This window comes from Acanthochromis polyacanthus, chromosome 3 (genome assembly GCF_021347895.1).
Source record: "Acanthochromis polyacanthus isolate Apoly-LR-REF ecotype Palm Island chromosome 3, KAUST_Apoly_ChrSc, whole genome shotgun sequence".
NCBI lineage: Eukaryota > Metazoa > Chordata > Actinopteri > Pomacentridae > Acanthochromis > Acanthochromis polyacanthus.
This window is the reverse complement of record NC_067115.1, coordinates 26,592,131-26,615,183: the sequence shown is the minus strand read 5'-3', so window position 1 is coordinate 26,615,183 and position 23,053 is coordinate 26,592,131. Positions and strand designations below refer to the sequence as shown.

Genomic DNA, 23,053 nt, shown 5'->3' with positions numbered 1-23,053 from the left:
CTCCAGTCATGAGTGGATCCACATGTGTGCACGAAGCTTCCACAACACACTGAGCACACCGCCAAGACAGCCCAGCCCCATACACTTATGTTACTCAGCTGGCTAACCACCCGGCTATCGGTGCCATAGGTTTGTTGTTGTTGGCCGTTGCTAGTTAACTCTAACCTACTTGTATAAGTGCCCCCCGTAAGCTACTTGAGCTAACTGCTAGCTACATGTGCCATATGGTTGCGCTGTAAGCTTTGATTAGTGTGGTCGATTCCCAATTGGATTTACCAAAGTCTGTTGCCATAAGCAACTGTCAAAACACTGTAGTAGGGTTAGCTTGTATTAGCTACTTGTCAACGTTTGTCTACAAAAAGGTTTGCTTATGGGGTTGACTACAGTGAGTAGTATTTGTTTCAGGTGAGCTACATTCCAGTTACATTTTAATGCTAATCAATGCTAATCTGAAAAAATTGCATATTCAGGCAAACACAACAACCTGCATACATTAGTTGTACAGCTCTCCATTTAGACAGGAATTGTGCTGCTTAAACCCTGGCAAAATTTCTCACTTTTTCATCCAGCATTTATTAAGCTAAATGAACGCTCTGTTTCAAGCATTAGTTTGACAGCAGATCTGAGTGAAACCTAGCTTATCTTTTCCCTCCACACCTTCACCAGCCCCACTGATATCTGCTTTTAAGTAACCAATAATTAATTTTCTTCTACTGATAAAATCTTGTCGGAACAGGAGCCTGAGGCCAGAGCTGGGCATACAGAAGCAGAAGTAAAAGAACTGCCCATCAATGGCCAACTCCACCCCTGGGCTTGATGCAGTGTGAGAAAGAAGTGAGCGGACCAGAAATACTGCAGCTGACTGCCATGGAGGAAACCCAACTGAAACCTGCTATAACAGAGCCGAGCCCTGCACCCAGTCCGGCACCTAGTCCGGCCCCTAGTCCAGCACCCAGCCCAATCCCCAGCCCACTGCTGGACAGAATCGCTTTGCCAGCCGCAAACCATTGTGGAGGTATAGTATTTAACTAAAATGCATGCATTATACTTAAGCCTTATTACAGATATTGCTTTTATTTTGTTCCAAAAAAAGTTGTGTGTGTACATACATGCCATTCAGAAGTTTGGGGTCACATAGAAATATCCTTTTTTCCAAGAAAAGCATTTTTTTCAATGAAGATAACATTAAATTAATCAGAAATACAGTCCAGACATTGTTAATGTGGTAAATGGACTATCCTAGCAGGAAACGACTGATTTTAATGGAATATCTCCATAGGGGTACAGAGGAACATTTCCAGCAACCATCACTAAGTGTTCTAATGCTACATGTGTTAGCTAATGGTGTTGAAAGGCTAATAGGATGATTAGAAAACCTTTGTACAGTTTATGTTAGCACATGAATAAAAGTATGAGTCTTCATGGAAAACATGGCCATTTGCCTGGGTAACCCCAAACTTTGAACGGTAGTGTATGTATTTGTGCACTATATTAGAAAATTGAGGTCACATGTAGATGATCAAAACTGATGCATGCTTCAGTGTTTCCTATACTGGTCTTCTGCCTTGGCTACAATAAATTATTTGACTTATTGTTCATCATTTACTTCTATAATTCAGATGTAAGATTTCCTAGAAAGCAGCTGGAGATGAAGCCAGAACTTTGAGCTAACATACCAACCTGGCAATACAAAGACGAGAGTGTTCTGGGAGTTGGAGAGTTCATATCTTAACTCTATTATTGTCAAGAGAACAGTACATTGTAATTTCTGCCATGATGTGCAAACATACTGATACGGCACTTTAAGGTCACCTCAGGGACATCCGCCAGTTTTCTATTATTTACATACAGTGCAGAATTCATATTTGTGCCACTACGATATCTTAGCTATCATGAGCTGTGAGGCTTGAGCTAATATTTTCGTGGGTGCCCAGCCACTTGTGTAAGTATCGCTATCATGTTCATTCAATAAATACTACTAGAATTTTTACACTAATCGTCATATTTATCCAGCAAGTGACAACATTTGTTTGGTTTATGAGTAAATAATTAAAAGTGAAGAAAATGGGTGTATATCTGCAGTGCATTTACAAATGTGGTGTTGGCAATCTGCCGAAACACTAAATGTGATCGCTCTCTTTCCAATGTCCCGTTTTTTTTCTTTAAAGCACCTAAATGTGAACCAGATCCAGGTGGTAGTACGGCGCTGCTCAAGTCCAAATGTAACTGAGGAGACAACGTATTTTATCCCTCGCAACCCTGTGGTGGATGCTGGCACCAACACGGACCCACCAGTAGTCTGTTGCCCTTTGCTGCACAGATTCTGCCCGTGTCCTCCAAGAGGCCTCCTCGCCTCTCTCATCACCAAAGGTCAGCAGGAGGATTTACTAGTTTGCGTATTGATTTTCTAATAGGACCATTTGTTAGATGTCTCTCCCTTTTTTTTTTACACAAGACTATAAAAAACTGCAAATCATGTGTATCTTGTTCATCTTCAACTACCTGAGAAATGCAATCATGTTTAGATAAATAAGTAGATGTACACTAGCCATATGTGCACTGGTCAAGAGTTTGACCAACCAGGAACTTACCAGAGGGTTCTGCTGCAGAATGCTGTGGTAGCCGTTTTGGTTCAGGGTTCCTCTCACTCTGTACAAGTCACCGACCCTGGATCCAGTAAAACAGCCCCAGAACATCACGCTTCCTCCTCCATGTTTTACAGTTGATGTCACACACTGAGGAACCATCCTTTCTCCTACTCAACGGCATACAAAAATCCTGCTGATGAACCAAAGATGTCAAATTCTGATTCATCAGTCCATAACACCTTCTTCCAGTCTTCAGTAGTCCATTGGTGGTGTTTCATGGCCCAGACAAGCCTCTTTTTCTTATTCTGATGTCTTAGCAATGACTTTCTTGCTGCAACTCCTTTTGTCAAACCTGCAACTCCAAGTCTTCTCTTCACAGCTGAAACTGAGACTTCTTACTACGACCACGATTAAACTGTGCTTGAAGCTGTTGTCCTGTGAGCCGCCTATTACCAAGCTGTTGTCTTCTGACTCTGTTGTGGCTTTGGGTCTTCCAGACCTCTTCCTGTCAGAGTTTCTCCCAGTTTCTGAGTGTCTTTTAATGGTGAAGAAAAACTGTACTCACTGACACCTGGACTTTCTTCGCAATTTCTCTGTAGGAAAGACCTACATTTTTAAGTGTTATGATGGTCTGTCTCTCTTATATTGTTAATTGCCTTTTCCTCACTGTTTCTATAGTAACACACTACTTTCTGCAGTACAATACTGTTCAAATAATGCTCTGGAGGGTTTGGTCCCATGGTGTGTTCCAACACTACTTTATGCAGATAGAGGGAGTTGTAAGTATTCAAGAAAAGTTGGAACACCTGTAGGATTTGGTAGCACCAACTTTCAAGGCTTCATCAATCTCCATTGCTGCAGAACAGCTTTAAGTTGTTAACCCATTTTTTGATCCCTGAAAAAGGCATTTCTGTATAATTCTGAAATGTACATTATTTTTTAATTTTGGGTAACCTTTCCTTTTTTAACCTCTGGCAGTTCACTACTTAACTTTGTACCATTTCAAGCTATTCATTGGACTTGAACTACTTGAATTTCAATAAAAAACTGGAAAAATTGGGGCGTTCTAAAAGTTTTGACCGTCAGTGTACACACTCTAGTACTAAAATATATGTTTATAAAAAAAGAAAATTCAGAGCTTCAGACCTGCCTGACCTCTGCATATGAATTACTTTATAAGAATTTTAGTAGAATGAAAATTAAAAAACGCAGCAAAAGTGCAGTATTGAGCTCATTACCCCTCACCCTCTTTTGATGCCTGCAAAATCTTGATTGCATACTATAATGATATGCGAGGCCTTTGTAATCTAATGCGAGTGTCCTCTGTCCTCTCCAGTTCTTTTGGCAGCTGTTCTTTTCGGAGTGGTTTGGTCGATCACAGAAAAAGAATGTCTCCCAGGAGGGAACCTGTTTGGCATCACAATACTCTTCATCTGCGCGCTCATCGGTGGCAAATTGGTGGCTCTCATCCGTCTGCCCAAACTCCCACCGTTCCCACCACTTCTCGGTATGGCGGAGAATGAAGTGTTTTTGCTTTACCTGCTGTTGTGTGATAGTTTAGGTATTTATATAATGTATATAATGCTATGTACACACAGTATTATGTACACAGACTCCTACACTAAGGTGCTGCATATAATGATCAGCTGCCAAATTTGCCACTGGTATAAAAAGTTCATAAATATGTTGAATATGATATACACATGTACTCCTGTTATATACCAAGTTTGAAATTAACAAATGATGTAAGGGTCCTTATTTTGTGTAAAATATGTCTGTTCAAAGTGTGACTAAATGAGATGAAGGTTGTGGAAGAAGTGGGGCATCAGTGTTTCTCTCCATATTTCTTACTGTTTCAATCAATAGTTTCAACTTTTATTTTTCAAAGACTGACATTTGGAAGGTTGTGGTGGTGGTGGTTGTTTTTTTTCTCTCTTTTTTGTATTGTTAGCCTATGCATTTATGGCCCTGCTAGTTTGACAGTTGGGGTAAAAATCTTGGTCCTCCATCATCAAAGGGATCGTTTTACATCTCTGATTGATCAGCACGTAATGCAATCTGACTGAAGACATAATTTTATCAGTTTCCTTGATAAAAATCAAGGAAACTGCTAGCCCCTCCTTATTTGTAAATAACATCAGAAGGTAGATTGAAGTGCAACTTGGAGTTTGTTTCTTTCTGCATGTCGCTTTCCTCCTTTCAATTTTTTAGAATGTTCTCAAAAGGGCATGCTTGTTTACTAGTTCAGTGCTTATTTCTGTATTTAGAAATATGTTTTTACAGTCACATAGAAGGAGGATTACTGTGTTGTAAAAAATGAAAGGATTGTGGTCAGTCTGCAGGCTGAAAGTAAAATCATCTGTCTTCAGTCGTTACCAGTTTTATAATTATGTTTGATGAATTCTGTCTTTTGTATACTTTTTAAGCTTTTGCTGTGGTGTAAACCCACAATATTAGTCTTTTTAATTGGCCATCGTTTCATTATTCATTTGTTTATTCCTAATAATGCCATGTAGTAATAATATTCGTAGTTATGTAGCCTGTTTTTTAACAGAACAACAGTCCAATAACACATATTGATTGTAGAAACTTGAATTATTTGTATTAGAACACAATACTCTCAGTCCACACGGAGACTCAGCGTCCAGTTTGAGCACCTCGAGTTAAAAAAACAAAAGATCAGCTTTACTTTTGGTGTGTAGCTGTGTGAGAGACAGCCCTGAAGAATAAACAGTGTTTCATTGTAAAAAGAATCACCTCTCATTGTCTCACCCTCTGCTGTGCTGCAGGTATGCTGCTGATGGGTTTCCTGCTGAGGAACATCCCTGTTGTAACAGATGGGGTGTACATCGAATACAAATGGTCTGCGTCACTGAGGAACATTGCTCTGGCTGTGATTCTGGCCAGAGCCGGGCTGGGCTTGGATCCCACGGTATGCTTCTACTCTACTGCTAAAGCTTAGTATGGCACGCAGAAATGTTTGTCGAGTTGCCTCATATACACTACCGTTCAAAAGTTTGGGGTCACTGAGAAGTGCCCTTATTTTTGAAGGAATTTCCAATGAAGATGACATTAAATAAATCAAAAATACAATCTAGGCATTGTTAATGTGGTAAATGACTATTCTAGCTGGAAATGGCTGATTTTTTAATGGAAAATCTCCATAGGAGTACAGAGGAACATTTCCAGCAACCATCACTCCTGTGTTCCAATGCTACATTGTGTTAGCTAATGGTGTTGAAAGGCTAGCTCATGATTAAAAGTCTTAAATCAGTTAGGCCAGAACTTCTCTAAAGTATTGCCAAATTCCTCTCTGAGTTGATCAAAAGTGATGTCTTCAGTTGTTTGCATTTTCTGATCTCAGAAAAGTGTTACATTTCCAGTGATATGAGGAGAAGCAAGTGATTCAGAGCTTCTTGGATAAGATGTAACCAGTGAATACTACTACTAAATGTCACAGTGCTTGTTAATACTCTATGCCTCTCTGTACAGAATTTTGATTAATTACTGTTAAAACTCTTGTATGATGTGTTTCCATTGTCAGGCTCTGAGGAAACTAAAATCTGTGTGTTTACGTGTGGCAATGGGGCCGTGCCTTATCGAGGCTTGCACCATAGCTCTGATCTCTCACTTCCTCATGGACCTGCCCTGGGGTATGGGGCTTCATTCTGGGTAAATATGACGCTCTTTTTCTGTGTCCAGCTTTCTATTTATTTACTCTGTAGCGAGTACCACCACTGTATGAATACCAGGAGAGACAGACACCTTCGCTGAGTAACTGATTTCAACAGGCTGCAATAAAACAAGGACTGTATGAGCATTAAGGGAAAGGTTGTCCTATAATTTCCGTTTTCAATTATATAGCTTACATAACAACTACAAAGGTCGATGTTCAGTTTGTTGTTGTAAATGTAGGTGCTCTTAAAGATGACGAAAATAATCGTGAAAAAGGAATTTGCCTCCTAGGCAGATAAAAGGAGGCAAGTTACAATTAAAAGCCCTTTATTCAAACATGCATAAAAAGCAATCTGATTTTGGCCTTCGCGGGATCTAATTTTTAACAACTAAGCTTGGTATTTGGTCGAGACTTGGATTATCAGCTGGGTGAGCTGACTGTTCATTAGCTCTCTGTGGTACAGCAGGTAGTAGATTGCTGAGTGAGCATGTCTAGTGTTACAAATGTGGAATACTGGAAGGCTGCATCTTGATCACAAAGACATGTTAAACTAATAACACTGTACAAAACATGGAACATGCTCCTGTGAAGGATAGGACCAAAACACACTGCTGTCAGAGTTAGATCACATCACAACTTCTTATCCCTGTACACACAGCTTACTGTTGAGTAAAGCTTCAAAATAGGGCCTTTTATACATCTGCTTCATCAGCATTTATGGCATCAATTATACATCTAAAAGTATGATGCTTGCCATCAGTAGTTGCAAAGAAAACTTGCAGCGTGTGGTTTATGTGCAGACGACATGTTTCTCTGCACGTGTAGCTTATCAGTGGATAGAATGGTGGCTGGGAGTCAAAACAGATATCTTTCTTTATTGCCTCTTACAATCTTAATCAAACAATGTACAGTACAAGACGGAAGTTTGGACACACCTTCTCTTGCAATGCTTTTCATTTGTTTGTATTATTTTTTACAACATAACGTTTACAACATAATTCCATATGTATTCTTTGATAGTTTTGATGTCTTCAGTATTAATCTACAATGAAGAAAATGATTAAATGAAAACCATTGAATGAGCAGGTGTGTCCACACTTCTTACTGGCAGTGTTTTTATTTTAAATTTGAGATTATTCACAGCCAGAGTTTCAATGGTAAGTTTGTATTTGCTGTAAGTACCTGTGATCACAGTATGATTCATGCATCAAATGTGAGCCCAGAATCTCATATCAGCTACAGTGTTTAGTGTCTGTCTAAATGTCTCAGTTTTTATACCTTACTAAGTGTATTCCGATGCTATATAATGTTTTTCAAAGGCATTTTAAATTTGCTGCCTCTTTAAAGGAGTTACCAAATAACAGCCTTTCCCTTGTCCCGTTTGTAGCTTTGTGCTGGGCGCTGTGTCTCCTGCAGTCGTGGTTCCCTCCATGCTGTTGCCTCCAAAAGGATGGATATGGTGTGGAGCAGGGCATCCCGACCCTGCTGATGGCTGCAGGCAGCTTTGATGACATTCTTTGCCATCACAGGGTTCACCACGTGCTTGGGCATGGCCTTTGCCACAGGTAACCAGTAGATGTGTGTGTTGGCTGGTGTGGAGAAGTGATGATGGAAACAAAGAAGTGCTGAATCAGTGTTCTTTCTTTCTTTCTTTCTTTTTTTTTGAAACACAACACCACCCTATCTACAGGGGAGAGGCAGCAAGTTCAATGTGTCAACACTGAAAAAAATATTTAAAAAAAAATTCTGTTTGTAGTTTGTCAGAAGCTCAGTAGAGGGTATGAGAGAGCAGATTACAGTGTTGCCTCTGTGTCACTTTAGCAAAGTACAAAGTGATTCTACAACCAGACCATACCTGCCTGTTTTCTTTCTGCATATACTCTAATTTGGCACTTTATTCGGTACACCTTCTTACAGCTGTTGCAGCCTAATACAATATACGTCTAGTGATTCCACTACATGATCATTGTAGAGGCTGTTTTACATGTATACTGAGGTAGATTTTGAATATTTAGTCAGCCTCCGTTGATATAAATATGCTGGAAAAAATAATAAAAGCACTTCTCAGTATAATACACAACAGTTTCAAACAGTGGTATAACACTATAGAAGCCACAAGCACCATAAAATTGAACTTCCCTAAAAGACTGATGAGGTGAGCTGCTGTATTAGTTATAGAGGCATATACCTCCTGAGTACATTTAGGACATTAAATTTCAATGGAGTGCTCAATATATTTGCTCTGCTGATCCTTCTAGGCTCCACTTGGTACAACCTCTTGAGAGGAGGACTGGAGGTGCTTGGAGGGATGGTTGTTGGGATTCTCCTTGGCTTCCTCATCCAGTACTTCCCTAGTGTTGACCAGGTAGGCAATCTCCTGCAGCACTACCACGATACAAGCGTGTTTTAAAGTTGTCTAGTCATCCTTACCCCACTTAGCAGCACAGCCTGTGTGTGTAAAAACTTGGGAACTGCCAGCAAACGCAGCAAATGTATGAAAAATTTCACTTTTTTGACGCAACAGCACTTTACAGAAACGTACAGTGTCAACTCCAGTAATCCACAAGTAAACATCATGTGTCTGAGATCACCCACCACTATTATATGTATCTAATAATGCTAACTACTTACCTATCTACCTCATCCTTTCATGTGAACTCTTTGTGTTTTTAAATTTCATTCTATTGACATTCTCTGTGATTGTTCACTTTGTCTTCTAGAAATACATCGTAATGAAGCGTTCCTTCTTGGTGCTGGGTCTGTCTGTGTTTGCCGTGTTTGGGCAGTGGCGTGGCGGGGTTTCCTGGCTCTGGAGGCCTCTGCACCCTGGTGTTGGCATTCCTGGCAGGCTATGGCTGGGGTACAGATAAGGTAGCAATATATACACGGTGTATCTGTAGTGTATACAGTTTGTCTTTCAGCTCTGCTACTGCAGTTATCCAGCTTAGATCTACATTTTGATAAGGTTTAAGCATGCTACCCACTAAGGCTGAAATGATTCTTCCAGTTATTTAAGTAATTTGATTACTAAAATTCCTCGAGGCAAAGTTCTTTGAATCGAGACTTCATATAATCCACTAAATACGAGACCCAAGGTCACTAACTGATGGACCGCGGTCCAAGTCCAGTCCCAGACTTTATCCTATATGCACCTGGACCAATAATCAATAAATTATAAGGGGATTTTAAATTTCACAGGACGCTTTTATTTTAACCGGCACAGCTTGTCTAGTGTTTATCCCATTCAGCAGATCAGAGGACTGAACTATGAAGGCAGTTTAAAATAATGAGGCTTTCTTTTGGTAAGTCGGCTTGACAAAAACTAAGACCTCAGTCAGAGTTAACAGATGAGAAGGTGGTTTTCAACTTTCTTTGCTAACTCAGACTTTCTGATTCCAACTCGTCACACAAACAGGAGCGTTTAACCTTCATTTGACTCGTTTTCCACAAAATGAACTGATGATGTTCAGCTGCTTCAGTCAACATAAAAGTTATGACGGTAAAAAGCTGCGACTAGAAACTATGTAAGACAGGAATACTGGTAGAAAACTGTTATACATGTGTTAATGTATTTATTTTACCGATCAATGTAGTTGATTATTGATAACAGACAGCTGCACAATAAAACTATCAAACTTCATGTATTCAAACGTGATACTGCATTGATGTGCATGGAGGTCTGAAACTGTTTTATAATGAAGAAAATCAGTTTAATTTGTGGCCAAATCAAAGTGAATCTAATGTTACTGATTAAATATTCTAATGCTGAATAATTTTCTTACTCGTGTTCTATCAGCTGCAGTAGCAGGACCAAACATTAAAACATATTCATGTGATTTCTGTATCACCAACTAAATACATGTGGGGTTCCCATGGCTTTGAGTTTTAGCTGAATACCCCTGTACTATAATACCCTTGCACTTGTACTATAGACTATGTATGTACAATAGCCCTGTACAATACTATATATGTACAATATACTTGTACTGTACTATGTATGTACAATACACCTGTACTATACTGTATTTGTACAATATACCACAGATGTCCGCCCGTGTTCCCTCAGGATGGTTATTTCTGTTGCACAGCGCTCTCACTTCCGCTTTTGATCCTGTAACGTGCATGATCAAATGCGGAATCCAATTACTCGTTTAATCGCCAGAATAATCGATGGAATACTCGACTACTAAAATAATCGATGGCTGCAGCCCTACTACCCACCATCCTACTAGGTTGTGGAGTGATTAAATGTCTGCAGCGCTTCATCTTAGGCGAACATACTGAACATTTTGTGTTCTGTCTTAAGGTCCGTGTGGAGGAAGTGGTGGGGTGGGCGTGGGAAGTGTTTGAGCCTCTACTCTTCGGACTGATAGGAGCCGAGATTCGAGTCTCTGAGTTGGAGGGAAACACTGTTGGTGAGACGTTCACACGCAACCTTAACAAAAACACACAGTGAGATTGCTGTCATTGCTGTGAAGAACACAAATGTGAGTGTATGGATGTAAATATATTTGCATAGCCAAAACAGAGGCCACATGAGAGATGTACCGCTCTGTTTTGTCCTGTAAAATCCTCTGTCTGTCAGCACTCCTATATTTTACTATGACTATATTTTTTTTTATTTTTTTCCATGCCAGAACATGTGGCCTAGAAAGTAACATATTTGTCTTGTGCAAATTGAAGCTAAGTTACACAAAATTGTTGTGTTGCTGTCACTCTGCTGTATAATTTGTCTCAGTACCAGCATGGGGTGAAAAACCTGTGACTCTTGTGTATATGTCTGTCTAGGTCTGGGTATAGCCTCTCTGCTCATTGCTCTGCTGGTTAGAGTGCTGTTCACCTTTGTCTGTGCATTGTGTGCGGGCTTTAACATGAAGGAGAAAGTGTTTATAGCCCTAGCATGGATGCCCAAAGCCACAGTGCAGGTATGTTAAAACATGGAGCCGGTAAGCTCCTCTGTCTGGAAATATGTCTACAGTTGTTTTCCCTTGCACAAATTTGAATTAAAAGTACATTCATTTAGTTTTCAAGGGTTCCTTCAGACAAACATTGCTGTTATACTTGTTTCCACCAGGCAGCTATCGGCTCCACAGCTCTGGACATGGCCAGAGGAAAGGAAGGCCAGCCGGAGCTGCAGCGGTACGGCATGGACGTGCTGACTGTGGCTGTGCTCTCCATCCTTCTCACAGCCCCTGTAGGAGCTGTTATCATAGGGCTCAGTGGACCTTACCTGCTGCAGAAACCAAAGAACTCAGCCTGTGGTGAGCGAGTCAAACCCAATTTATCAGCTTTCTTTTTAGGTAGGTAAAGTCCTACATTCAAAAATTCAACTCAGCTCAACAACCCTGCCTAACCTCGCTTCGTAGTCGTGTGTGAGTAGTGAACGTCTTTTCCCTACTTTAAATTTGTGATAGCTTTGTCCACACAGATGAGGATTTGCATAGCTGTAGATCATTCCTCTTTGCCCTTTTATTCAGTGGCTTCCTTACTGTTGCATTCACACAACAGTGACATTGTTATTGACACATTGTGGAAACTGTAGAATAAAATGCAAGTCATGCTTGTGCAACTCATTTTCTTTGCTTGTTTTTTATTTACTAGAGCATCTAAATATCATGTGACAAGTTTTCAGGGAAGCTGTTCTCATTGCTTTTTGTTCCTGTGTCTCTCCTTCCTTTTGCCTAGGCACTGCAGCAGGAGGCAAAGATGACGATGAAACTCCCGTCACCTATGAAAGTACGCTCTGACACCTCTGTCCAATAAGAGAGGACATTTAAAGAGACTCCTCACACCTCAGATGTTTGAGCTTTTCTTTAGCCACCGAGTGGCTCTCTTTGTCTCTCCGTTGGTCGACTCCTGATGTTTGGCATCCTGCTGCAACACATGAATCACACTGTATTTATAGCCTCTGGTGGTTTCCAGGCCTCATGCTGCAAACAAATGACCCCTGTTCCCCTGTCTGCTTTGTCATGCTGAGTGAACACTGTACATGTGGCAGTTAGGGTTTTTTTTTCAAATGCAGATTTATTCAAATGTACTAGTGTGGGGCTTATAAATGTTTTACCTCTTTGTAAAAGTGTAAACTGTCCCAACCTGTCATGTTCGCTGAATTCAGTATTTGTGCTTTTTTATGACTAGAGTTCTATTAACAATCTGCTGTACTTGAACTTGAAAAGGCAATGCTGTATTTTATTACAAACTGTTTTCATTGGGTGGCTACACTCCCCTCCAACAGTATTGGGACAGTGAGGTCAATTCCTTTATTTTTGCTGTAGACTAAAAACATTTGGGTTTGAATATGAGACAAGAAATCATTATACGAGGTTAAAGTGAATAAGACTTAATATGTAGTTGCAGATCCTTTGCTTGCAGTAACTGCATCTACCCTGTGACCCACTGACATCACCAAACTGTGGCATTCTTGTTTTGTGATGCCTCTTTCAGTTGTTGCGTGTTTTGGGGGTTACTCCCTTCAGTTTCCTCTTTAGCAGGTAAAATTCAGCTCTATAGGGTTTATGTCTGGAGATTGACTTGGCCAGTCTAAAACCTTCCAGTTCTTGCCCCTGATAACTCCTTTGCTGTTTTGGCAGTGTGTTTTGGGTCATTATCTTGCTGTACAATGAAGGATCTCCCAGTCAGTTTGGTTGCATCTTTCTTTAAATTGGCAGACCAAATGTTTCAGTAGACTTGCTGCTGCCATCATGTGTTCCATCATCAGTGAAGATTAATGAGCCCGTCCCAGAAGAAGCCATGCAAGCCCAAGCCATGACCTTACCTTCAGTACGTTTCACAGGTGAGATTGTATGTTTGGGATCATGAGCAGATCCTTTCTTTCTCCAAACTTGAGGCTTTCCATCATTTGGTGAAGGTTCATCTTTGTCTCATCGGTCCATAAAGCTTTGTCCCAGAATTTTTGAGGCTCGTCTCTGTACTTTTTGGCAAATTCCAGCCTGACCTTCCTATCATTCTTGCTAATGAGTGGTTTGTATCTTCTAGTGTAGCCTCTGTACTTTTGTCCATGAAGTCTTCTGTGAACAGTAGATTGTGATACCTTCACTCCTCCCCTCTGGAGGTTGTTGCTGACGTCACTAACTGTTGTTTTAGGGTCTTTCTTTACAGCTCTCACAATGTTTCTGTCGCTTCTGTTTTCTTTGGTCTACCTGTTCGATGTCCGTTACTTGGTACACCAGTGGTTTCTTTCTTCTTCAGGACATTCCTAATGGTTGGACTGTGATGACCAATGTTTGTGCACAATTGCTTGTTTTTCACCCACAGACTATAGATGCAGTCTGCACAGGCAAAACCCAAATCTGAAACTGAACATAGACATTGAGCGCTATTTATTGTTTGAATAACCAATGTCGCAACAAAACACACCTGTCAGTCACATGCACCAGTACTTTTGCTCACGTGACACATGGGTGCACTCAAACAAAAGGTGCTATCTTCAAAGTTGTGTGTCAGATCTACATGTAAATAATGTTGATCTCGTCTAATATTCATCGTTTGATGTCAAACCCAGATGTTTTCAGTCTACAGCAAAACACTGTTCAATACTTCTGGAAGGGAGTGTATGTAACTGTGCTGATAGTAGCAATGCTTATTATAATTACACTACACAATAGACATGAATTCAAGTGTTTAGAAGTTCTCCACTCAGTGCATTTTAGTGCTTTGTTTGAGTGTATTTTTGTGTATGTTTTTTCACATATCGTAGCTTTATGTCTCTGTGGTGGGAAATGTTTTCAAGACTCAGGATTCAATCTGAATACTCTATAATGCTTTACTTGGGTTTAAACACAATGCTGCTTGAAATCCTATCAACTACTATATGCACTGTCTGCTTTCAACGTCATGAGTTCTCAACAATCATCTTGTCCATATTCCCAACATTACTGAAAACCCAAACTTTTATATTTGTGAACAAAAATAGATTGTAACTTTAGATTTCTTTATTGACAGAAGTATGCAGTTTAACTTAAGATGTTTTTGATTTGTTTGAATTTATAACGCCTAATTTAAAAGGTTTTGCACTAGCAACTATTTATGATGAATATGAAGAATTAAGCATTAGTTTTTTTTACCAAATATTCTTTAAACAATAAATGATAAAAACTCAACCCGAGTCGTCCATCTGTGTGGCATAGCTGTTGTGGTAGCAAATTATCATGCAGCACGTCTTCACAGACTTAACTAAGTTCACTATCGTTCTTTTTGATCAGTTTGCTGTTACGCCATGCTAGCAGTTTAACCCTACGAAGAACAATGTTGTTCTGTCAGACTGCTTGGTCCAGAATGAAGCATCTCAACCACTTTATGAAATTTGCTCATCTGTGGTGACAAGAGGAAGAATTTTGTTGGCCACAGTTATCCAATGATAGTTTAGCACAAAATCTTTTATGACCGATTATAGCTTATACTGATCCACTGCCTTTAATTCCAGCACCACCCTGAAGATCGCATTTAGAATCAAGACTTAGATGTCTTACCAATGGTTGGATGGATTGCCATGAATTTTGCACTAAAATATGGTGCACAAAATATGTCCACCGGAATTGTGATAACTTCTGTGATACTGTGTGTGCACTGACCAAAAATGATGAACACGGCAAACATTACCATGCTAAAATTAAATAAGATTCCCAAAGTGCAGTTTCAGAGTCACAAGCAGCCACAGTTGTGTTCCTGTTGCTGCAGTAATGACTCTTAATGCTAGTTTTACTTGACAAAACTGAGAAGCAGACAATTACAGTGTGATGTACCTTTGTGATTTGTTTATACCTGTTTTAACTCAAGATTACATGATGTGTTCCCCAACCATAATAGTGGAAGCAGCTGCAGATGAGATAAACTTGATATCCTTTTACACTAACGATGAATAGATTCAAGGATCATCAACACATCAATACAGATCTGATACAAGCCATTTATGTTTGTGGTATTGCTGATGAGTTACAAAGGAAACTCCAGTAAGAAGTCAGCTATATACAGTGGTTTTGACGATACAGAAGTCAAAATGAAACGGAACAAAAATCTTAAGTTGCAGAAGTATTCAAACCTCATTAGGCTACAGAGGTTAAAACTGCATAAAACTGGAAATTACTCAACCGTGCAGTGGTATGAAATGTTGGTAGGCAACACAATCAAATACAAAATGGAACATTCAAATGCCTAAAAGCCATGAACAAAACAAAAAGTAGCCTCCCATGCTCACAATAACTTACAAGATCATATTTCACATCCTTACAGTGAGGACACTATGTGAATATTTGGCAAACAGACTGACCAAAAGAAGGAGAAAGAAAAATAAAGGCCACAATTTAATAAACAAACAAAATGAAGACATAGAGTACAAAATTATAATTATTACATGTGGAACTAGTATTAGGCATTTCATTTTAACAGCTACTTAAAAAAAGAAAGAAAGAAAATGTCTCCTCTGATGGGTTCAGATCTTTGAAAGTCATCATAAAGTCGCTGCAATTGTGTTTCAAGTCTTGCCCTGAAAGTGGTCCCAGTGGCTTGTGATTGATTCCAGGCTGACTAGAAGTGATTTTACACCCACAAAAAGGCTGCTTGGTTAATCAGCAAAAGTGAACAATGAAAAAGGGGTCATGAAAAAAAAAAACAAAACACCTTAACTGCAGAAAACCAATGAAGAAGCTATAACACAGCCTTTAGAAACTAATGCAGTGGAATTTTTTTCATTTTCGGTAGTTATGACACCAAGAATAGACCAAGACAACAAATTACGGACAGATTAGAAGAAAACTCCCATCAGTGGTTGATTATAGTATCTTCTTTTTGAGTATTAGCGGTCCCACGTTGTCTCCAGTTAGCTCATTGTGCTTTAAGTGTGACTTATCGCAGACAGGAAACTAAAACAGGAAACAGCTTAATATTAGCTGATCAGCAATGCAGAAACACCAAACGGTTCTTATCCACAAGTTAAAAACATACACAAATTCATGACTTATCCTTTTTTTAATATATCTAATACCTCAACTATATTTTGCAGTCTTTGTGAGAAACAACAATAACTGCACCAGAGGCCATGCTGAGCGCGTTTCACACAGTGGTGAGGATCAGAAAATAACCGGTCAACTTACAGTTTTGGAGCGCCAGCAGCGACAGTAGCACACATTTGTGCTGTTCAGGTCCTCGATGTCTATCTCATTGACCACTTTTGGGTTCTCCTTCTGGATCTTCAGGTTGATCAGGCAGTCTCTCTGTTTCTTTTTCTTAGGCAGAAACGGGCGAATGGTCAGATAGCCCAGCAAAGCCAGGATACCCAGGAGAGGCAGCAACCGGAGCCACTCAGACACTACAGATAAGCACATGAAGACAAGAACACACGCATAACATGTTGAGCTCCAAAAACCTATCTTTAGAACTGGATGAACTTTGGTTTTCTGCATTGACCCCACAGGGGATAGGGCTTCACGTACATTTTGGAAAATCTCTGACACTCAATTTAGAGAGAAAAAAAGATTACCATTAATTGTAATTCAATGGCAAACACTGATTGGTTCTAGCTTTTGATATGATAATGTAATGAGCAATTCTTCTGTGAAAGTAAACTAATGTTTAGGTTTGAAAAAATGAACTATTAATTAAGGAAAAGAGGATTTATTAATGGTAAAAAGTCATATGAATCATGTCAGTTCACAAGTGTACATCAGGTTAAGACAACAATTTCCAATTCCATCTTTTCACTTCAGTTTTTTATAAATCCGTCACCATGCCGACTAGTACATGGAGACATTGAATCTTTTTGGTGGGAACAAACATGTCTGAGTGGACTACTCAAAGAGAAAGTCGTCTTCTTCTTTTCCTTTCGGCTTTTCCCTTCAGGGGTCGCCACAGCGAATCAATTGCCTCCATCTAACCCTGTCTTCTGCATCCTCTTCTCTCACACCAACTACCTTCATGTCCTCTTTAACCACATCCATAAACCTCCTCTTTGGTCTTCCTCTAGGCCTCCTGCCTGGCAGTGGGAAACTCAGCATCCTTCTACCAATATATTCACTCTCTCTCCTCTGGACATGTCCGAACCATCTCAGTCTGGCCTCTCTGACTTTATCTCCAAAGCCTCTAACATGTGCTGTCCCTCTGATGTACTCATTCCTGATCCTATCCATCCTGGTCACTCCCAAACAGAACCTATATGAGAAACATCGCTCCCACTATAAGCACCGTATTTACATCCCTACCACCTGCTAGACGTGATCTGACAGAAAACATCTTCAAATAGCACTGTGTCCTTGTCAGCTTGGCGTAAACAGTTTGTTTTTCCCCACTATGGTAGATCTTATGCAGGGAAAGTGTATACATTTGGCAATTAGGCTTGATATATGCGTCATCTCTTTGCATACTAAACATGTCACAAATTTACATTGAAAAATGCGAACCCCGTTTCTGTTTCTCGCCCCACTCCAGTGATCTGACTGGTAGGAAGCTCACTGATGACTGGTTTGATCTGCATTCCTACTCTATCATTCCACTGCTGTCATCTCACACCAACAGCTACCAGGGGAAATGCCACACCGAGGCCTGAAAAGTACTTTGGGAAATCCCACCACACATCCACCATAAACGGTGAAAACAGACAAGTGAGGATTAATCACAGTTGTGTAATTTAACTATTAGCAATGAGTTAGACCCCAGCTCCTGGAACTTCTATTAATACCCCATGGCAGCTAAAAGGATTTTGATGCCTAATGGGACATTTCTAATCCTTAATCCTTTTAATGAATTATATTCAGTTGGTGAAGAGCAAAAATCGTCTTCCCATGTTGGAGAACTTTAACGGTACGTCCTCTAATCTGCACCAACTGACTACATCGCAAATTTAAGTCAGGGAGCACAACTCATAAATGCGTTTTAACTTCAAACAACATCAGGCAACACCCAACTAGAAGAGCACAAACCTTTATCATTGCATACTTTGACTTCTAAAGGCTTTTTTTAGGATCAATTTGGCACTTTGCGACAATCTGTGTTGGCTGACAGGTCAAGTTAAAGTGGCGCATCCATTTTAAGATGAACTTTCACTTCGTCTTCCAAACCACGGCTGTACTTTGCTTCACTTTCCTTTAGTCAAACCATGCACTATTACTCATCTAGAGGTTGTGAAGACATTTTTGTTTTGGTTATTTTTAGTGAACCTTTTACTTCCCTATTTGTCAAGAGTTGCAAATATGATTAAGTCTTATTAACAAATCAGTCTTCGTGCTCTAAATTTAACAGGCTGAACAGATGCTACACGTGAAAAGAGGTTAACACTTCCTCATTGCCTTGCAGGTGGGATCCCAGAAGATTTTACATATTAGCTCGATATATTAATACAACCCTTACCAGAGTTGAAAACTCACCATTGAATGCCCAAGGAGACACTATTATTTGACTTAAATGACTGAAAACGGTTTCTTTTACATGTGGTGGAATGTATAGGTTAATTATGAAAACACTTTTATTGGAAAAGATGTGAGTAGCAAAGTGTACAGTAGAGATACAGTAAAAGTTAAGAATGTTTAGTATTTGTTCAAGGTGAACTCTTAGCCAGTATTAAAGAGCCTTAAATTAATACATTATCTGCTTCACAATGTTATGAGTAAGTGACTCAATCAAAATAAGCTGACTGACAGAAAAAAAAATCTACTACAAATTTGCTAATCGACCAACCTCTTTTTTTTTTTTAGAATTAATGCCAAAAATTTTGTTTGTTTTTTTTGTTTGTTTTTTTAGCTTTTCTGACAAGGATTTCCTGCCTTCCGTTGTCACAAGTGGCAAAAAACTGAATATCTTTAGTGAGACAATGTATGACAAAACACCTACTTGGGAAACTAATCGGCGGATTAACCAACAATGAGGTCAAATATTAGTCACACCTATTGTCTAGTTAGTGTCATCTCTGCCTTCAGCACTGCAGATAAAGTCTTGCAGTGTTTGCAGAGTTTACAAAGATATTGCTCAAAAAGTGTGGCATGTAACAACATTGTGCAGGGATCACTGTGGGACAGTCATGGAACAAGGACCTTGTGTTCAGAGCCTGCACTATCTGGCCTCAGACTATCATCTCTGAGCATCACTTGGTGGTTAGCTACACGTGGTGCTGCAGGAAAACATGTAGAGCATCACATTTCCAGTAGCTGGGATTAACAGGGTATCACTTACACAGGACAAGCTGCACTTCATAGTTAATATTACATCCGTCCTATTACTAAAACACAAAGGCAAGCTAACAGTAGAAAGTGTTGCTTCTTAATACTTTAAGGTCATTACTGAGTCGTAGCTAAAGAGAAGCACCAAGTAAAACGACGATAAAGTTTAGTTTTTGTCTATCAAGCAGCATTTAAGAACCTGACGTTGGTTTTGTAGGACACAGTCACTCATTGCAAAGCGACAACAAGGTTTTCACTCTGAAGCTAGCTAGAGTGAAGGGGTGAGAAGTGTCCTAGAAGAGTTCACAAGTCATCCTCCCAGGACAGTCAGAACACAGCTGCTGCTAATTACCTGTTAACCGTGCAAAGCCGCCGATTGTCTCCGGAAGCGGAAGCCTCTTGAGGTAGGCTGGAAGTTGGATTTTTATTATCTTTGAAATAGTCTCTAAAACCATCTTGAACCGCTCAGTGGGGCAGGTTTTTTTGTGTTTGACTTGGATAGTTCCTGGGCTTCGTTTATGTCATTGCGCTCGCTTCTGAGCGCAGCCTGCCGCCGGTGCGTAAACGCCTCCCCCGCAGCTTGAACACCAACGAAGAACAGCGTAGACGTTTCCGTGAATACACGTAACGGCGACATGTGACGGCGGCGTCTGACCAATCAGCGTCGGAGGAGTTGGTGGCTCCTGATTGGATGGCTTGAATTTAGCGTGAGAAGGTGGTTTCTGCTGTTTCAGGTGCTCCTCGTAAAATGTAGCTCTCTACAGACATAAATAAAGAATTTTAAGCAGCACCATGGTGATTAAAGCGTCTACATTTTCACAAAAACAGATCGTGATGCTGGGCACTGATGAAATAAATTTGGGCTCATGTTTAATATTTTTACTGAAGTTTATTGATAAAAAGACACACATAGACTACTTTATGTGTGACATTTCTGTTTTTATCAATAGCCTTCTTAAATACCTCCCATCATCTCAAGTCATTTGTTTACGGTTTTTAATCACTGTTGCATATTTCAGTGCTTTCACAACATTGTTTTTCTTTTACAATTATTCCAATAACATCTGTAATTACAAATTTTGGGGGGTACCAAAAGGCAACGCTATTGCGGCTGAACCTGTTTGGCCTTTTAATGTAAATTTTAACTAACACACCCCCTTCTAAACTATCCAATATCCACAGATCTTTAAATGCAATCAGTTGCATATATATTCAGAATCAACTTTAATGGCCAAGTACATACACAACATACAAGGAATTTGATTTCGGCTGCTGGTGTCACAAGGAATATGGAAGAGAATAATAAAAAATAAATAAACTACAGAAAGAGGAACAGGGAGGAAAATAAAAATAGTAGCAATAAAATTAAATTTAACACAATATATACAGAAAATTACTAGCCTAGCCATGCTAGACCCATGTTTCTGATGGCACAAGGGTCTAGGGAAGCTCGACAGGGAGGGAGGCAGGCTAAAAGGTTGTCTATCAAATCCCTCTGCAGCAATTGGGTAGGTATACAACCACGCAACGAATAGGCTGACGTAGTTCCGAGAGCATCGGCGGATTGTGGCTAAGTCCCATTAGCTTCCCAACCAGCGGAGCCGCGGAGCCAACTGGTATATTAAGGATTTACCATATCCCGTCGGCATAAGTCCAAATACGTCTTTCTTCTCAATGAAACACTTAAGTGCCGTCCTTTTTTTTTATCTTTCAAGTTGAATTTTAGCTTCAAATCTTTAAGGGCTGTGGCCAAAGCCGAGTCGAAAGATAACTGTTTATTGTGCTCAGGTTGTTTCTGTCAGAATCGTCACGCCTCTGTCGTCACTTCATTACGCCCGCCTTCTGACTCTACACTTCATGGTGATTGGTCCGGCCAGTTTTAGGAGAATCCAGCCTCGAGCCTTATGGAGGGTAACTAGACCCACCCTGGCAGAGAATTAAATTCGTTGCCGTGGGTTGTCTAGCGCGGCTAGGCTAGAAAATTACAGCTAGAAAGAATATATAAACATGGTAGTGCATAGATGATAATTGCTATTAACATGGTAGTGTAAATGATAATTCCATGATGCAGTGCAAAAAGTAGAGAATGCTGTTCATGGTGCAAAAAAAAGTAAATGTTAAATGTTATTTAAAACTTTAATTGAAATAATTTACTTCGCAACTTCACTTGTCCAATGTAAAATGCCATCAACTTCAACTTCAGCTTTATTGTTATTCAACAATGTCCTTAGTACACAGTTCAACAAATAACGTTTCTCACTTCCATTCACAGTGCAGAAACAAAAGTAATACTATTAAAAAAAAGAAGAAGAAATATAAGGTAAAATGAATACAAAATACATTTAAAATGACTAAAATGAAAAAATCACAAGCATACATCAGACACAATCTTACTCGCTACTGGTGTGATAATGGGTGAGATGTGAGAGCAGTTTTGAGTTTGGAGGTGATGGGTGCAGGCCTATGTGTGTTGTAGCCGCAGGGTGTTCAACAGTCTGCCTGTGAGAAGAAGCTGCTGCAGAACCTTGATGTGTGGGTTCTGATGCTGCACAGTCTCTTTCCTGATGGGAGGGAAACAAGCAGTCCATGTGAGGGGTGAGAGGGTTCCTTCATGATGGAGCTGACCCTGTGTATGCTGTACTCCTTGTAGATGTCCTGGAGAGCCGGGAGGCAGGCATCAATGATCTTCTCCGCTGTCTTGACCAGACATTACAAAGACCTGCGATCCACTTTCGTGCAGTTTCCAAAGCATGTGGTGAAACAGCCAGTCAGGACGCTTTCCACAGTGGCCCTCATGACCAAGAGATTGCAAAATGGTGATTCATGCGCTGGTGTCCATTATGGAAGATTTTATATCATTCATTAGCATAAAACTCCATGTGCTCTGAGGCTTAAGAACCAGGGTTCTTATCGTACAGATTTATACAGCTGTGAGGATAAACTGAGAAGCATGATCTGACATGTGCAGTGTCGTATTGAGTGGTATTACCTAACCAAATAAACATTTTTGATTACTGTTACACCAGCAATGCCCCACGGACAAAGAGTTTATGAGCATAAAATGACTTCAGGTTAGCTTTGCTAAGTCTCACCATTATTTTAAATGCACATTGAAACATAAAATTCCTGTATTTAAGAAGTCAAGCTTCATTTACCATATGGCCATAGTTTGCAATAATGCAACTATGCAGTAATACAAGTGCATCTTTGCTGTTAATTAATTAGGACCCCCAAAGGAATTAAAAGGAAAACCTACCCATCCTCCCAGAACAGGGTGAACCAACACATGAATGCAGATGATGAGCCAGTTTAGAAAACCAACCAAATACATGAAGCAATTTAGATCTTGAGAGTGAGTATTCTGTTGAAAATAATCTTCGAACAGATATTGACATCTAAATATGTTTCATTATGTAGTTGAAATCTAAAAAAAAAAGCTATTTTGTGTAAATGTTTTTATTTCTTTTCAAAATGAGTCCTTCCAAGCCCAAAAAAAACATTCAATAAACCCTCGTTTTGGCGTATTTATGCCCATATTAACTGAAATTATCTATATGATCGATGCGCCCTCTACTGCCGATACAGGTTCCTTTCCTTTACTCCGCGGAGAACTGCATTACCCAGAG

At 39.8% G+C, this 23,053-nt stretch overlaps 2 protein-coding genes across 2 annotated transcripts; one reads left to right on the top strand and one right to left on the bottom strand.

The window, feature by feature from the left end:
* The first annotated feature begins 2,129 nt into the window (after positions 1–2,129).
* Positions 2,130–14,384, top strand: si:dkey-162b23.4 (sodium/hydrogen exchanger 9B2). Its single transcript, XM_051945555.1, is given in 14 exon segments — positions 2,130–2,370; positions 3,925–4,095; positions 5,378–5,520; positions 6,133–6,260; positions 7,652–7,703; positions 7,705–7,782; positions 7,784–7,829; positions 8,523–8,629; positions 8,985–9,041; positions 9,043–9,135; positions 10,571–10,679; positions 11,053–11,189; positions 11,339–11,525; positions 11,950–14,384. Coding segments are annotated over 14 exon segments (1,596 nt in total). The 5' UTR covers positions 2,130–2,144; the 3' UTR covers positions 12,012–14,384.
* A 786-nt stretch (positions 14,385–15,170) lies between these two features.
* On the bottom strand, positions 15,171–19,994 carry cisd2 (CDGSH iron sulfur domain 2). The gene is made up of 3 exons (XM_022210199.2): positions 19,780–19,994; positions 16,374–16,588; positions 15,171–16,142 (listed from the first exon to the last, which is right to left on the bottom strand). The coding sequence occupies exons 1-3, from the start codon at positions 19,880–19,882 to the stop codon at positions 16,053–16,055; spliced, it is 408 nt and encodes a 135-aa protein (XP_022065891.1). The 5' UTR covers positions 19,883–19,994; the 3' UTR covers positions 15,171–16,052.
* Positions 19,995–23,053: the final 3,059 nt, after the last annotated feature.

Bases quoted from the DNA above. Each gene is read 5' to 3' on its own strand.
- cisd2 (XM_022210199.2), bottom strand. From the start codon at position 19,882: ATGGTTTTAGAGACTATTTCAAAGATAATAAAAATCCAACTTCCAGCC. The intron at 16,589-19,779 runs GTAATTAGCAGC...GCTTATCTGTAG, and splicing joins CGGCTTTGCACGGTTAACAG to TGTCTGAGTGGCTCCGGTTG. The intron at 16,143-16,373 runs GTAAGTTGACCG...TTCCTGTTTTAG, and splicing joins GCTGCTGGCGCTCCAAAACT to TTTCCTGTCTGCGATAAGTC.